Source organism: Lactuca serriola, chromosome 4 (assembly GCF_051521515.1).
Source record: "Lactuca serriola cultivar US96UC23 chromosome 4, Lser_US96UC23_V15, whole genome shotgun sequence".
Taxonomy (NCBI): Eukaryota; Viridiplantae; Streptophyta; class Magnoliopsida; order Asterales; family Asteraceae; genus Lactuca; species Lactuca serriola.
Genome location: NC_136411.1, coordinates 234783976 through 234800705, shown reverse-complemented (window position 1 = coordinate 234800705; position 16730 = coordinate 234783976). Strand labels below are relative to the sequence as shown.

At 39.1% G+C, this 16730-nt stretch overlaps 1 protein-coding gene across 1 annotated transcript; it reads left to right on the top strand.

Moving 5' to 3' along the window:
* The first annotated feature begins 4846 nt into the window (after window positions 1-4846).
* LOC145096837 (cytochrome P450 CYP82D47-like) lies at window positions 4847-6878 on the top strand. The gene is made up of 2 exons (XM_079034197.1): window positions 4847-5810; window positions 6037-6878. The coding sequence occupies exons 1-2, from the start codon at window positions 4854-4856 to the stop codon at window positions 6667-6669; spliced, it is 1590 nt and encodes a 529-aa protein (XP_078890323.1). The 5' UTR covers window positions 4847-4853; the 3' UTR covers window positions 6670-6878.
* Window positions 6879-16730: the final 9852 nt, after the last annotated feature.

The following is a 16730-nucleotide window of genomic DNA, read 5'->3' as shown; positions in this document are numbered from 1 at the left end:
ATAATGGTATAATGTAAACATTTCAACAAGTTTAAGGGTTAATAAAACATGAAAAATAATTTAGTGACCGAATAAGACCAAAAGGTAAAGTACGTTACCCTCTCAAGTAATTCTCACAAAAAAAACTATGAATATAAGGAAAAAAAATTTAATTTGATAAAGGAACGCGTAAGAAATAAATGCTTGAAATATTTTTGGAGGGAACAACTTCGGATCATTAAAAAAATTTATATAACGAAATACAAATTTAAATTGGGTGAAATTATACATGAAATTAATGACGATTAAATTGGTAGGTTACGATCGGAATCCCTTTGATACCAACTTGTAACGTCGCAAAATTTCCAGGTAAAAATTTCATTTTTAATATAATCAAAACGCCCATTTATCATTTATTCAAACATTTAAAAGTATTTCATAATAAAACAACCAGAATACAATTTCCAAAATGACAAGGTCACGAAAAAACATGGGTGTATGCCTTGCAATCAAGTCGGGCCCTTCCTTTTTGAGCCAGAAGTACCAGAAGTACCTATAAATAAACCGTAAGCACAACGCTTAGTGAGTTCCCCAAAAATACCGCATACCATACATACAATAAAGAATGGTATGTGCTAGTCATAGTCTTGCCATTATGTCACAAGTCATATCACGGTCTTTCCTTGTGAAGCCAGTTCCATAACCTTAGGTCTTACAGATATGTGCCAAGAGCCACCGCTTGGTCTTCCATGAAAGCACCACAAAGACAAAATGCATACGTTCCCTAACTAACAGTCTACTTAACCGTCAGGGTCCGAACCCTAGTCATGCATACATATTTGCCAAGAGCCACCTCTTGGTGTTTCATACAATGCCAAGGGCCACCCCTTGGTCGTTTAACAAAACATAAGCCAACTGGACTACAATGTTGCTTTCGAACCATACATACAATAAGGAGACTCATCACTCACCTCAGGTTGCTGAAACCCATAGATAAATCTCTAGCTGCAGATCCGCTAAAATCCCTCGCGCTATCAATCACAAAATAACATCCAATTAACAATTTGACCCCGACTAACACTAAGAGTCCAAATTAGGCTAAAATACCTTTTTAGCCTTGCCCGAACTTGGCCCAAGGCCGAAGCCTAATCCACTTGTCGAAAATCCCAAATTCAAAAATAATCACCCAAAGCCCAACACATGGCCGAATTTTCTATATTGGGCCCAAAAACCATCATGGAACTAATCCGAGAAGGCTTAATATCCTAAAAGGACCAAAATATCCATTAGTCTACTCCAGTCAAACTTCTAGCCAATGGTTAATAGTCAAAAGGTCAACAAATCAAGAAAGCAAAAACAGACTGAGTACGCACCACGTAGTTAGTTGGTACGCCCAGCGTACACCGAGTTGGCCAAGTACGCGCTACGTACCACGATGTGTGCCCCGCGTATGCACACTGCTCACAATCCACTTAGAAAATGTCTTAATGCCTTAAGCCAAAGCATCAAATACTCCGAACTTGTTACAAATCATGCCTTAATCCATAAAGTTGTTCACATTGAGCTATTGCATGGCTCAAAGGGTCCCAAATCCAAGTCCTATCTTAATAACTTCAAAAAAGGTACTAAAACTCGTGCATGGGTAGATATTATCCCCCACGATTCCATTTTTATGTATTTGGGATATCTAAAACGTCCAGATCTAGGGACCAAACTCCTGAAGCAAACTCATTCTCATAAAGCCAAACTAAAGTGACCACAATGTGCCACAAACCACTCCAAACTAGATCCACCCAAAAGAGATGACAACATTAAAGAATTTTACCTTTAATAGGTTGCAAAAAATGAAAAACTTCTAGATCTCTAAGCTTCACTCCAAGTGATGATTCCGCAACAAGCTCGAATGTCTTCAAAATGTACAATAACACTCCAAGATTCCTCACAAAATCTTAAGAACTCCAAGATGGTGGCTATGGGTTAAGATTAGGGTTGAGGAGGCATGGAGGCTAATAAGAGGCAAGGCTTAATGAATAAAAGAAGCTTAAATAGGAGTAAACCCCTATAAATTAGGTTTCCATCTGAAGCGTGTACACCCCACATACCCCTAAGTACGCCTGACGTACTTAGAAGGCATTCACGACCCATCCAACCAATACGCCCTGCTTACTTGGTGAGTACGCCCCGCGTACTCGACCAAGCTCCAAAACACTTAAATTCCAATCGACCATAACTCCTTCGTTCTAAGTCCATTTTCAACGTTCTTTATATCCACGAAATGGTAACGAGAAGCTATACACTTCTATCAAGCCATCCTTGCCTTAAGACTTCTTGAAAAAAATCCACAATTCATAAATACCCGAATTTCCAAATCACGGATATACCCTTGGGCTATGAAACATAATCGAACACTCAGATCACTTAATCTATAATACTCTCATACAAAAAGAGCTAGTTCTCTCTTCCCCCAAGGCCCGAAGCCTTATGAGAACTGATGATTTGGGTCATGGCGCTGAAGAATGAAGCGCTTTAAAACCGAGTGTTACAACTCTCCCCCACACAACTTAGATTTCGTCCTCGAAATCTCTCCTTAATAACACCCAGCCGCACCAGATAACCCAGATAGCCCATCCACAACTCTAATATAGACTGAAGGAACAAATATTTACATATCTAAAGTTAACCCCTAAGGAATAATTCTTACCTCCTTGTCTAAAATCCGAAGTTTTGAAACCTTGTCTCCCTCCCTGACTGACCTCCCACTACGAATCACTAACCATTCATTGCTGCAGAACACTGTTACTTGATAGAACGCTTAGATAATACTTTGAGTAGAAGACTCGTCCTTGCAACAGTTAGACTCATATGAAGGCTACACAGTAGGGTCTAATCAATTACACTGAGATTATTTAATCCAAGCTGCAAGTAACTCAACAGACTTACCAAATAACAAGCGACTCCACCCTGAGTGCTAAATCACTAATACGTCTCGGCCCAACTTGATTCACCCTAGCTACTTTCCAAAAGCAGCCGAGACCTCCTTAGTTGCAACTTACCTGACAAATAACCAATTCACCGGATTTTCAACCAATTGCGGAGATAATTAGTCTCACACAATCATACCATGCGACTTTCGAGCGAAGGCCTCATCTGACGTCACCAAATCCAATGCTAAAAGTGAATGCTACATGACCATCTGTAGTCTTATATCACAACCAGCCGCACACGGCCCACCACTTCCTTAATCCTAAGTAGGATGTGGCATTCCTATGGTTAGGGATGTCAACGGGACCAAACGGGAGCAGAATAGTTGCCCCTGCTCCCGCCCCCGAAATCAGTTGTTACCCCCGCTCCCAGTCCCGCCTCCGGCTCCCCCGTTTACATAGCCCCCGGTTCCCTCCATCGCCCCCGGTCCCGCCCCCGTTCCCCCAGTTTATAGGCTTAAAATTCGTGTTTTTTTGCGAAACAACTACTTTGGTTTAGGCTAAAAATCCTATTTTTAATGACTTTAAAAGTTTAAAACATAATCTTTTAGAAACCAAAAAATTAAAAATCCAACATTACGAATCCAACATTACAAAACGACAATTCCAACAATCTTAAAAGTATAAAATATGACAAATCCAATATTACAAATATAAAATACTTAAATATCAAAAAAGATATGATCAATTCACTACCTCTTCAATATCCGTTAATTGGAAACGGGAAAGTGAAACCTAATCTAAGCCTTAAATTAGAAAATCTATTTTGTATATGTATTTTATATTAAATATATATTTTTTACATAAATGTACAACCGGGCCCCCCGCGGGAGTACGGGACGGAAATACCAACTCCCGACCCCGGTCCCGAAAATTAGTGGAGTTTAATTCTGCCCCCGCTCCCGCTTGCGCTCCCGGTTTTTTTAAAAATTTAGTCCCGTACGGGATCGGGGTCCCACGGGAGCGGGGCCCCACGGGGGTTTTTGACATCCCTACCTATGGTCTACATACTGACCTACCCTGGTCTAATCCCTGATGAAATCCACAAGCCAAATCGTAGATTTGTGATACCCTCACAGCTACTCAAGAAACGACTAATGCTACGGGCCACCCCCACAATCTTAGAACACTCCAATCTATCTTCCTCCCCATTGAATGTTACGACCACCCCGCAGTCTTCCTCCCTATGGTTTGGGGTAATTTGCGTGTTTGGTCGCTAACTTGTTTTTTTTAATCGGAATGTCCTTACTGTTTGTTTTTGTTACGCGTTTGGTCTCTGTCTTAGCAAAAGGGACTATTATGCTCTTTTTTAAATAAATTAAAGTAGTCTTTTTTTTTTTGATAAGATAAGGTGAGGTGGGGATGGCTTGTGGGTGTGTTTATTTAAATAATTTAAATAATTAAGGGAAATAGACTTTTTAGGTAAGACGGAGACCAAACATATAACAAAAACAAACAGAAGGGATCTTCCAATTTAAAAAAATAAGTTAGGGATCAAACAAGCAAATTACCCAAACCATAGAGACCATTCGTATAATTTACTCTAAATCTAACTTGGTCAAACTACTTCTAATTCAACAACAGAGAGATTCTTTAATTTTTTTGGCACACGACCATTTTTTGGCACAAGACCATGAAATGTATATGTCATTCTTAAATTATATTCCCTCTTAAATATATGTTTATGCTAAATGATCATTAAGTTTAATAAGGCAACTGTATCCAACAAACTTCTCAGCCCACTTTGTTGACTTTTACATTATTCAGAACCATTAAATTCGAAAATATATATAATATAATATAAAACGTTAGCAGCCAGGGAGTTCCATCTCTATATATTATGAAACCTATGTATCATCACCCTCATAATTTTTTCTTCTGGACGTAGAAAACATGGAGTTGTTTCTCCCATTTTCAGCGAGTGTAGCAGCCATATTTTTTGCTATTCTAATAAAATTCCTGCTTCAAATCTTGAAAGGAAAGAGAGGGAAAAACACAGAACCACCTCAAGCAAAGGGCCGATGGCCGGTAATCGGACACCTGGGCCTTCTTGGTGGACCTGAATTACCTCACAGGGTCTTAGGTGGATTGGCTGATAAATATGGCCCCATCTTCACCATCAAGCTTGGTGTTCACAATGTTTTGGTGGTGAGTAGCGCTGAGATGGCGAAAGAGTGCTTTACCACAAACGATAAGGTGTTTGCAAGTCGACCCAAGTCAATGGCAGTAGAACACATGGGCTATAACTATGCCATTTTGGCTCTAGCTCCTTATGGGGACTACTGGCGACAAGTGCGCAAGATCATGACTCTCGAGGTTCTCTCTCAGCGACGTGTGGAGATGCTTGGACCTCTTCGTGCTTCAGAGGTTAAAGCATCCATGGAAGATATATATAACGCTTGGGTAAAGAATAAAGAGAGTGGAAGTTCCGACATGGTAATGGTGGATATGAAACAATGGTTTCAGAACTTGATATTAAATGTTGTCGTCAGGGTTGTTTCAGGAAAAAGGTTTTCACCTGATGACAAAGAAGGGGTTCGATTTCAAAAAGTGATAAGGAAATTCTTTGTGTTGTTGGGCACATTTGTGGTGTCTGATTTTATTCCATATCTGAAGCCATTGGACCTGGGAGGATACGAGAAAAAAATGAAGATGACAGGAGAAGAGATGTACGGAATTGTTACAGGATGGCTAGAGGATCACAAGAGAGTGAGAGCGGAGGAAAAGCATGCGCAGCAACATGAAAGAAGCCAAGTCTTCATGGATGTTCTTATTTCCGTTCTTGAAGGTGCCTCCCCAGAGGAATTCCGTGGTTTTGACCATGATACCATAATCAAGGCTACATGTTTGGTAAGCCTAATAATCTTTATCTCATCATCATTTTATACATCACCAATGCTAGCTATACGACTACTATTAATAAAGTTTGTTAATCCTTTATAGTTTCTTCCACATTTTTTATAATATTTGCAACAGTTTTCAGTGGCAAAGATATATAAGTTGTGCGAAAAACAAAATTATCAGCATGTTGCTTGAAACCTAATACAAGAAATTTGTTTTGACTTCAAACTTGCAGACTGTTTTAGCTGCGGGCTTGGACACATCATCTGCAACGTTAACATGGGCTTTATGTTTGTTGCTCAACAACCCAAGAGTATTAAAAACTGCCCAAGATGAATTGGATGAGCATGTTGGAAGGAAGAGAGCAGTAGAGGAGTCGGACTTGAAGAACCTTGTTTACCTTGACGCAATCGTTAAAGAAACACTGCGTTTATACCCGCCTGGACCTCTAAACCTTCCTCATGAGTCCATGGAGGATTGCATTATTGGTGGCTACAAAATCCCTAAAGGCACACGTTTATTGACTAATCTTTGGAAAATTCAACATGATCCTAATAAATGGTCAGATCCTGAAGAATTTCAGCCAGAAAGATTCTTGACAAGTCATAAACATGTTGATGTCAGGGGAAACAATTATGAATTGATTCCTTTCGGTAGTGGTAGAAGAGTATGCCCTGCTATTCCGTTTGCTCTTCGGTCTTTGCATATAACTTTAGCTACTTTAATACAACAATTTGTGCTTAAAAAGCCATCGAATGAACCCATTGATATGAGTGAAAGCCCGGGAGTGACTATCAGCAAAGCAATCCCACTTGAGGTCCTTCTGGCGCCTCGTTTATCCCTTGATATGTACCCTGTTGCTGCATGATACCTCTTCTTCAAATCATCTACGAAGCCCTGCTGCCACTAACCATGTGCCCACACTCTAGTCTTATTGAAGAATGATTCCATGACAATCCCGAAAAATCAGAAAGTCTTCTTACTATCTTTTCAACAGCTTGCTAATTATTAGTCATAATACTTTGTTTTTAATTATTTCATGCAATGGTTTCTAGTTTCTTCTGCTTGTATGCTCTGTATATAGACCCATCCCTTGTTTACATTTTAAGCATCGATAATACCAGAGTCTTAGCGTGAAAATTTTCCCTCCTTAACTTTCTGTTGTTTAATTACACGAACATGCACGCATAATAGTTGCTTTATACCAATTTTAAAATGGTACAAGTCAACATTACTACATATTAGCCTCCGATCCCAATTTTCACTGCAGATTCCCAATGGCCAAGCCACATAGGGGCCAGAGTAAGCCCAGAACTACCCTCAACTTTTTTGATTTTTTTTTTTTTACTAGCTAGGCCCAAACCGACTGAGTTACTTGGATACCGAAATTCCCTTTTGCTCAGATAGAAACGTGCAGAGTGAGTCGCTAACCATCGCCGTCTTGGAAAATATTGCTAATCCTCTTAATCGAAGTTGGCAACAAGTGTTAGCGATCGGAGCAATTGAGCAGCCAACAAGTTATTGTGTTCTAAACTTCTAATAACTTATATTATGAACAATATTAAGGTATAATGTTGGTTGTGTTTATTTAGGATATGTCCCCTGTCCCCACTGATAAATATTAAATTAATATCACTTCTTTGTTTGTTTTGTTGGACGCCAATTTTCTTATTAATATTAAACTAATCCCCTCAACTTTTGGAGAAAAGATGTAGCAGCCCCATCCCTTTGTTTTATTGCACTAAATCAAAGGAGAAAGTGAGTATTTGTTTTATTGAATTAAATGAAAGAAGAAAGTGACAATGTTTGTTTTGGACAGGTGACCATGTAGAAATGCAATTTTGACATCAAGTTGGTGAACAAGCCAATGTCTGGATATGGAAAGACTGAAAACCGTGCGGATGGTTGCGGGCTTTACAACAGGACTGAAACTATCGTCATAATCAATTCCCGGTTGTTGGCTCTTTCCGTTTGCAACAAGCCGAGCTTTGTTCCTACTAATAGTGTCATCATTATTAAATTTATGTTTATATAGCAACATAGCACGAACAATATTGACCCCATTTCGTTGGGGTACGAGAAACAAAATATTACTTTTAATAAGCGCCTTAAATTCATCATGCATGCCAGATTTCCAATTTGGATCACGAAGGACTTGAGTAGGATTTTTGGGAATAGGAGAACGGGTAATGGTGTTAAGGTTTATTCATCGGATCGGTTTGACTATGCTAAGTCGAGAGTTGATGAGAATGGGTTGGGAGGTATCAGAGGTTATTGAGGGGAGGGAAATGATTGGGATGGGTGACTGAGGAGCATCAGAAGTTGTAATGAGAGGAGGATGAGACGTCGTTGGACGAGCAGGGGAAGATATAATCGGTGATGAAACCGATTGTGATGGTGATGCTGTCGAAGTGGGTGTGGAGCAAGGTGGTGAATTAGAACATGTGAGAATACGAGTGGCAATAGGATTGGGTTCGGTATGTGTGTCAAGGAAATCATACACAGGAGGGTTGGTGGGTGTCATGGATGCGTATGGGGAAACATGTTCAATAAAGGTTACATGTTGATATCAAAGCAATCGAAGCCTCGGTGCTCATCGGTATACCCGATGAAGATACAAGGGGTAGAGCGAGGGGTAAGTTTGTAAGGTGTGGGTAGCTATGGCATCCAAATGTATGAAGGTTGTTTTAGGTTGGGTTTTTGTATGAAGTTTAAAGAAGGGGGTCATGTTATTTATGGATTTGGAAGGAAGGTGATTTAACAAATGGAAGGCCATGTGAATAGCTTCAAGCCAAAAGTTGGAAGGAAGGTGGGCTTGAAAGAGGAAGGAGTGAACAAGGTTGTTTATGGTCCTTAGCATCCGCTCTGATTTTCAATTTTGTTGAGATGTCTTTGGACATGAAAATCGGAAATTTGATTCCATTTTGGTCAAAGAGGAGGTGAAGGGTAGAGTTGTCAAATTCTCCTCCATGATCTCATTGAAAAGCCTGGTTGTCTTTGGTGGATTAAGTTTGAATATGAGCTCGAAGATTTAAAAATTTTGAGATAGCATCACATTTTTGAGATAAAGTGTAAATCCGAACATAGTGAGAGTAGTGATCAAGAAATATATTGTAGTATTTAAGACCACTTGAGCTTAAAATAAGTGACATCCATATATCAGAATGAATAATATATAAAGGAGCACCCACAATGTTATTTGATTAAGTAAATGGAAGTCTCGAACATCTTGAATATGTAACTGGAACTTGGACGCATGTTGATACTCTTGAATTCGTCGAAAAAAAATTTGAATCAAAAACTTTCATCTTCAAAAGGTGTGGTGCATAGAATCTTCAAAGTAAAGCATCTCACGACGGGAAAGCATACACCAGATTGTAAGTTGAAAGAAGAGAGTGTAATTCTATATGTGATGACTCACGACGTGAGTATGGTTCGGGTCGTTTTTGAAATTATGACGAAATCTGGCTCACGACGTCAAAAGTAATGGCTCATGTCGTGAGAACTAGGTGTTGACAGATTGCATCCCTTCTACAAGTCTTTTATGTATGTGATCTTCATTTTAACTTGTAACTTATTAAGGCTTGTTTTAAGACCCATTTTGATGGAATTCTTTCTTATCTATACTCTTTCTTCACAAACGAATGTCACCCCTACACTAATCAAAGATTATGGTCTTTCATTCTTTTCTCTAATGTTATTGGCTTCTCTCTCGTGCTTTTTCTTTTTCTCTCGACACGAAATGATTCTACGAACATACAAACAATTGGTTGTACTACAAGTGTATTGATTTGGGATTGGATTTCTATTCATTTTTTTGAAAAAAAAAGCTTAAAAGATACAGTACAACGCCCCATTCTTGGAATGCAATTATTTAAATTATTCAAGTATTTAGTTGAGCTACTCGACAAGTTGGTAGCCCTAACTCGTCGAGTAGATGGTAGAATGAGCGCGTGATTTATGTGGTCTACTCGACGAGTCGAATCCTTGACTCGACGAGTAGGTCCATCAGGAGCAAACCCTAATTTTTAGGGTTTGCGCCCTATTTAAGCATCATATTCAGCCTCCCCTATGGTTTTTATCACCTCCCAACCCTACTCTTGAAACCCTAATCAATCTTGGGCATTCTTGAGCCTTTTTCCTTGCATTTGTGTGGTTTGAAGCTAGGAGAAGGAAGGCATAGAGTGAATACATCAAAAGAGAGTAGAAGATCTAATGTTCTTGGGTCATCTCAGACTTGTTAAAGGTACAAAGCGTATACCTTGGTTTCTTTCCACTTAGATCTTCTTATAGACTTGTTATTTGCACGTTTTGGGTCCTTTCCAAGGTCATTCCAAGATTTGAACGTTAGGGGATGAAAGGACTTCAGATCTGGACATTTCTGAGCTCTAGAAGCTCAAAGTTGCCACCTTTATTCAGCCATGACTCCATGTCATGATTTAGGCCTTCATTTTGGCTTGGAGTGAGTGTTTTAGCTTCATAACATCATGCATGAGCATAAAGTTAGCAACTTTACGTGTAATCATAGTCTAAGGAGTCCAGATCTATGAGTTAGAAACATTGGAATGAATTAGAATTGACTGAATGGATATGTTAAAGGAGGACACGACGAGTTGTTCATGGGCTCGGCGAGTCAAGTTGTGAACATTAAATCCTTTTATGGTTGTGAGTGAAACCATTGAGTTGAGGTGGTGACTCAGTAGGTTGAACAAGACTAGGACTGGGAAGTCGAAGAACTCGACAAGTCTATGGAGGGACTCGACAAGTTAGAGTTGATATGTCCAATTTCTGATTACGCTAAGACTCGACGAGTCAGTTCATCCAGTTGCGACGACATGGTGACTCGGCGAGTCGAGTTGCGAATTTTAGGGAGAACTCGGCGAGTCAGTAAGCCGACACGGAGAGTTAGGTCAGCCTGGAAGGTTGACTTTGACCATGACGTTGACTTTGACCAGGGGTAAAATGGTCATTTTACCCTAAGAAGGATTATCAGATTTCCATTAAGTGTTGTTATGGAATTGATAGCCGAAGGGTCATCGGAGAAGCAGACAAGGATTCCTCACTCAACTTTTCTGCAGTCAGTTGTTCGAGGTGAGTTTTCCTCTAGTAGGAACGGATCTAAGGCACAAATGCTGGCCCGTCTAGGTAGTTGCGGTATGTTGGGGTAAGTCGTATGCGGTTTATATGTTTCCGTACTTCGGTCCGATGTTGGGGTGGTCCCAAGAAGTAGATATGTATGCTTGATGTCTTCGTGATTCACGCATGTTTATGATATGTGTTATATGTTCCGGACTCCGGTCCGATGCCAAGCAAGCCTAATGCAGTATATGTGATTATGTATGTGTTCATGTTTATGTTATATTCAGTTTACTCCGGACTTTGGTCCGATGTCGGGCGGGGCCCGATGCAGTGGGCAAGGCCCAGAATGAGTTATATGTGTTATTGTATGGTATGTGGTAGTTTGGGGGAGCTCACTAAGCTTCGTACTTATAGTTTTCAGTTTTGGTTTCAGTTACTTCTACTAGCAAAGGTAAGGGCTCGGGATGATCGCAAGGCACACACCACAGTCATAGCCTAGGAGTTTACTGTGATGTTTTGTTATGAGATTTTGATTTGAGACAGATACTATGATGTTTTATGATTCATCATTTATGATTTTACTTATGACTTCGAATGGCTTATCATTTTAATAATGATTTGAAAATGAACTTTTTGGGTCATATTTTTGGGATGTTTCAAGTTGGTATCAGAGACTTGGTTTAAGGGATTCGGGCACACTTTCGGGTGTGCCTGAACTCAAACTAAGGAAGTGGTAAAAAGTTTTCAAGGGAAAAACCATGTTTATAAAAGGATTTTGAGCAAAGAAATTTTTTTTTAGAAAAAGTATAAGAATTTGAAAAGAGAAAAGGGTGTGGTGCATGCAATCAGCCGAGCTCAAGTAAGTACTCCCAAATTACCCATACAAGTTTATGCTATGTTATGATTATCACCTTTATTAGAACATCATGCTAAAATAGGACTCATGATCAAGGAAGGATGCCTTATGTGCCTGTTATATGTGTTTCAGCTTTATAAAAACAGCATGCTAGTACAAATTTGTCAGTATGATAGCCAGAGTAGTATATGCTTGATTATGTGTACTCGATGCTCCAATGTCGCTTGATTCGTGCTTTTAGGAGTCTTAGTTATCTTCTACTAAATATTATATGAATATGTTACGTTACATATTGCGAGGATTAAATAATTTTGGAAGGTTAGGTCTAGCTCTATTGCGCAGCTCTTGTTTGAGTCCAACCGTTGTACGGTAGGATCTTTCATTAGAAAAATTATCTAGTCATAGTGATATGTAATAGTATTCACAAGCTAGTTAGGGGGAGGTAACTGGGAGTTCTTATGTAGCTGATACAGGAGAGTGGGTTGGTGGTTACCCTAGGGCAAGCCTAGGAATAGTTCAGTATGAGATCAGCAGCAGTAGTAGAAGGGACTTGGTGGAGTCGAGGCAGTTCTTGAGGAAAGAACAGATAGATGTTGTCACACCCCGAAAACCAAAGGCGGAAACGTTCCCGGGGTTGACTCCATGTTGTGTATCAAATCCAATGTACATAGTAATCACAGTAAACAACCATTACATTACATATATTTGAAAGTTTACATTTGGTTCAAAAGTAAATTGTACAAAGTTATATATATATATATATATATATATCATATGAACAAAAGAGACGAGTCTTCGGAGCACTCCATCTTCACCAAAAGATATCGCCGGGTACCTGTCTAACTTGGACCTGAGAATACAAGCAGTTTGAAAATCAGCATAAAGCTGGTGAGTTCATAAGCGGTTTTGTTTTGTGAAAATGTATCGGTTTCCTTTAGTTTTCTGAAAAGATTTGATATCCAAGAAAATCCCATATTTTCTTATGTAAAGCAGTTAGGTTATCTTTCGTTACAGTTCTGTTACAAGTTATAAGTTAACCCCAGGAAAATCCCATATTTTCCTAAATGCAAGATTGATTGAATAACACATAGTATAGTTTAATAAACAAAACTATAATTTAGACGAACTGTAAATAGAAAGTATTTTGAAAATCTTGGGAATAACATCCCGAACCAGTTAGTATTTTGAAAACCTTGGGACTAACATCCCGAACCAGTTATAAGATAATTCGATAAAGATCATGGGATCACTATCCCGAAAATAGATATAAGATAGCTTGATAAACCATGGGATCACTATCCCGAAACTAGATATATGATAGATTGATAAAATCATGGGATTATCATCCCGTATAAGATTTAGCTTCAAAACCATGGGTTTACCACCCCGAACGAGATATAGACACAAGATCATGGGATTATCATCCCGAACGAGATATAGACATAAAACCATGGGATTACCATCCCGAACGAGATATAGATACAAGACCATGGGATTATCATCCCGAACAAGATATAGATTCTAAACAAAATCCTAGCTGTGAATAAGTTTATATTAATACGTATTGTGAGTCGGGTAACCATACTGATACGACAACGAGACCTCCTTGACATTAGTCAGACGTCGAATGATATCCAGAATTTGTCACCCCAGGCGTGCCCGCCTAACTGTAGCTAGCAGTTAAGGTGTGGGATTGTCAGTCCCGAATAGATCTATTCACAAATTCCTCGCTCTCCCTCCAGGAGACTCTGGTTACACTTCCGGAGAGGATTTACTTGATCATCCATAATGGGTAGTGACTATCTCACAAGCTAGTATTAAACTATTCACAGGATTCTCATATGATAACAAACATACAAAGACTTTAAGACATGATACTGTGAAAATAGATACATACAGCGAAACTATCTGGCAAAACATTCGAATGATACGGAGATAAACTGAATCAGACATAGTTTATCTAAAAACTTAATACACATAATTATAGAACCCCAAATTATTCCCATAATAATTTGATTAGTTTGGTTATTTTCTTAACTAAAATCCATTTAGTTGAAAGTGATAAATCATTCCTTATGCTCAACATAATACATAAGGAGTAAAAGAGTCATAAATTTGCCAGATATTATTTGAAACACATAAATGTTATTGTTGGGCTGAAGTTTTATTTTGATGTTGCGTCTTTTGGGCTCGATAGTTTAGCCATGTACACTCCGGTTTGGGCCTGTCCAACCGAGAGCCTTTTATGTATTGTATATAAGTTAATGCTTGCATGCATATTAGGTTAATAACGAGATAGAGGTTTACGATTATAGAGATTTACGAATAGCGATTCATCTAGAGTACAACAGGTTTCTTAATCGTTTTGTAACCTATCAATCCTCTACAGTTGATGTTCTTAATCGAGCTCTTCTGAGGATTTTATTTTAATCATTCGACTCATTTGATTCAATCTTGTTTTGTTCTTTTTATTGCGTTCTTACTGTTTTTATATTCATACACTTGTTCAAGATCTAATCGATCTTCATAGATTAAAAGTTATTTTAATCTCATCAATTGGTATCAGAGCAGGAGGCTGTGTAATCAATACACATCTTTTCTGTGAAAAAGATTTCCATTAGGGTTTTCCGCAATCATCAGTATTTATTGAGCCGTCATCTTAATTGACGTATCTTAATATTTATTGTTTTGCCCTAATCTGCTTTATTACAAGTCTGATCTTTGAACAGGTTTTTACGATCATAATGGATGCGACGCAATCAAACCCTATTAATATTTCTAACAGCATCGGTTCGACGACAAAGATTCCAATCTTATACACCCATGACTATGAAGTATGGGCGCATCACTTTGAAGATTACGTGATTGGATCGGAGGATAATGGGTACCTCATATGGGAAGCCATCATTAATGGACCGTTTTCTCATTCTGCTACGTCTAGAATCATTAAAACACAAAAGGAGTACAATGATCTGCTAAAGGACGTGAAAGACATTGCACAAGATGAAAAAGACAAATTCCAGTGCAATATTAAGGCGTTAAGGTTGATCAGATTCGCCCTTCAGTCCGACACTTTCAGATTGGTCAGCTCATGCACGATGGCGAAGGAAGTTTGGGATAGACTTCGCGAACTGTATTCCACAGACGAAGATCTTGAACATTCTATCCAAACCTTGCTTCTATCTGAGTTTGGAGAATTCAGGCAAGGGGCCAAAGAAACGGTGACCCAGACGTTTGATCGCTTCAATCATCTTCTCAGCAAGATGATCAAACACGACATTGAAAGGAAGCTTATCGAACAGAAGGTTACTTTCTTGAACGGACTGAGGTCTGAGTGGAGAGCAGTGGTTTCCATAGTCAAAGCCCATGAGCAGTTTAAATCATACTCTTTGGCGAAACTGGTGGGTATTCTAAAGTCCCAAGAGAAGATTGTGGTACAAGAGAAGAACGTTGTTTCTAGTCTTGGTTCGTTGGCCCTCCTATCTAAAAGTAAATTGTGATGGAGGATGAAGAGCTCAACTTGGAGGAATATGACCTCACGTCTGAGGATTATGCCATGATGGTGTCCAATCCTAAGAGGTTCATAAAGAAGAGATTCCCCAGCAACAAAAACCGAAACTGGCAGGGGAGTTACAGCTCTGAAAAGGTGAACAATGAACCGAAGGCTGAGGAGCCCAAGAAGGAACCGGAGGCAGATGGCGATTCCGGAGTTAGCTGTTTCTACTGTGGTGGCAAGAACCACTATGCTAAAGACTGTGTTCTTAAAAAGATGGCTGAAAAGGACGATGGAAATGATGAGGAAGCCGTGTTGCAGAAGAGACTGGATGAGTTAAGAAAGAAGAAGTCTACCGCTAACCCTTCTATTAATGCTCTTATTGTGCAGGGTTCGGTTAATGATAACGAGTTCGGTAGCACTGAAGTTTGGTCTACTGACTCAGAAGACGAAGAAGTGAGGAAGCCTACCCATGGAAAGGCGTATGTGGCTAAGGAGGAAAGCAGTGGAGGAAAATGCTTCATGGTAACTGACGTATCTCAAATGAGGGGATACAACACCGATGGAGGAAGCGATGGACCGAAGGTACAGGAGGATATGTGCTTTACGGCCAAACCACTCAGCCAGCAGTTCAATGAGCTCGATGAACTGATAAAGAAGGTACAATCTGTTTTTATTTCATCTAAAGTACCACCATCCTCATATGAGAAAGAACTAAAAAATGTTAATACAAGAATTTCTCATTTAGATAGTAGCTTAACTCAAACTCGAGTCACCAATTCTAACCTGACTGATCAATTAAGCAGGGTGGCATCGAAGAGTGAGGAGCGGCGAATGTGGATTGAGTTAAAAGAGTCGGAATTAGTTAAAGTTAAAGACGAAAACATTTATTTGCAGAGAGACAATTTAAAATTGTTAAAACAACGAAATGTTTTTTGTTTAATTGCTAAACGTTTATATTCCAATATTACTCAACTTCACTTGGACTGTGAGATAGGCCAAAAGATCCATCGCATGATTTTGTCCTTCCTAGAGTTTAAGGAGGATGAAATCGATGTCGAAGCCTACAATTGTGAGAGTGTGATATCGTCTGATGATGTCAATCCGACCTACATGTATGGACTGGACAAAATTGAGTCCTTCATTAAATCCAAAGACCACAAGGACATGCTCAAAAATCTTTTGGACGAAAATGACAGACTTAAACTGAGAACCGAAACCATGCAAAAATTTGACTCTCTAAACGCCAATGTAAGTTCAGAAAACAAAATTGATGTTGAAAATGCATCTGAGCTTAACGAGGACGAAAACATGAGTGAAATTTCTGTAGAGGACACGGTTGACTGCTCAGAATTTGTTAAAAGCGAAACTGAAAAACACAAAAATCTAATTTCTGAAAATTCTGTGGAGTTCGCTCGATTGTCCCAACAAAAGTCCCCGAAATTAGTAGAGAAAGCAGTTGTGTATCAAAAGGTCAGGACCACTCCGAATCAAGTATACA

Bases quoted from the DNA above. Each gene is read 5' to 3' on its own strand.
- LOC145096837 (XM_079034197.1), top strand. From the start codon at position 4,854: ATGGAGTTGTTTCTCCCATTTTCAGCGAGTGTAGCAGCCATATTTTTT. The intron at 5,811-6,036 runs GTAAGCCTAATA...TCAAACTTGCAG, and splicing joins TAATCAAGGCTACATGTTTG to ACTGTTTTAGCTGCGGGCTT.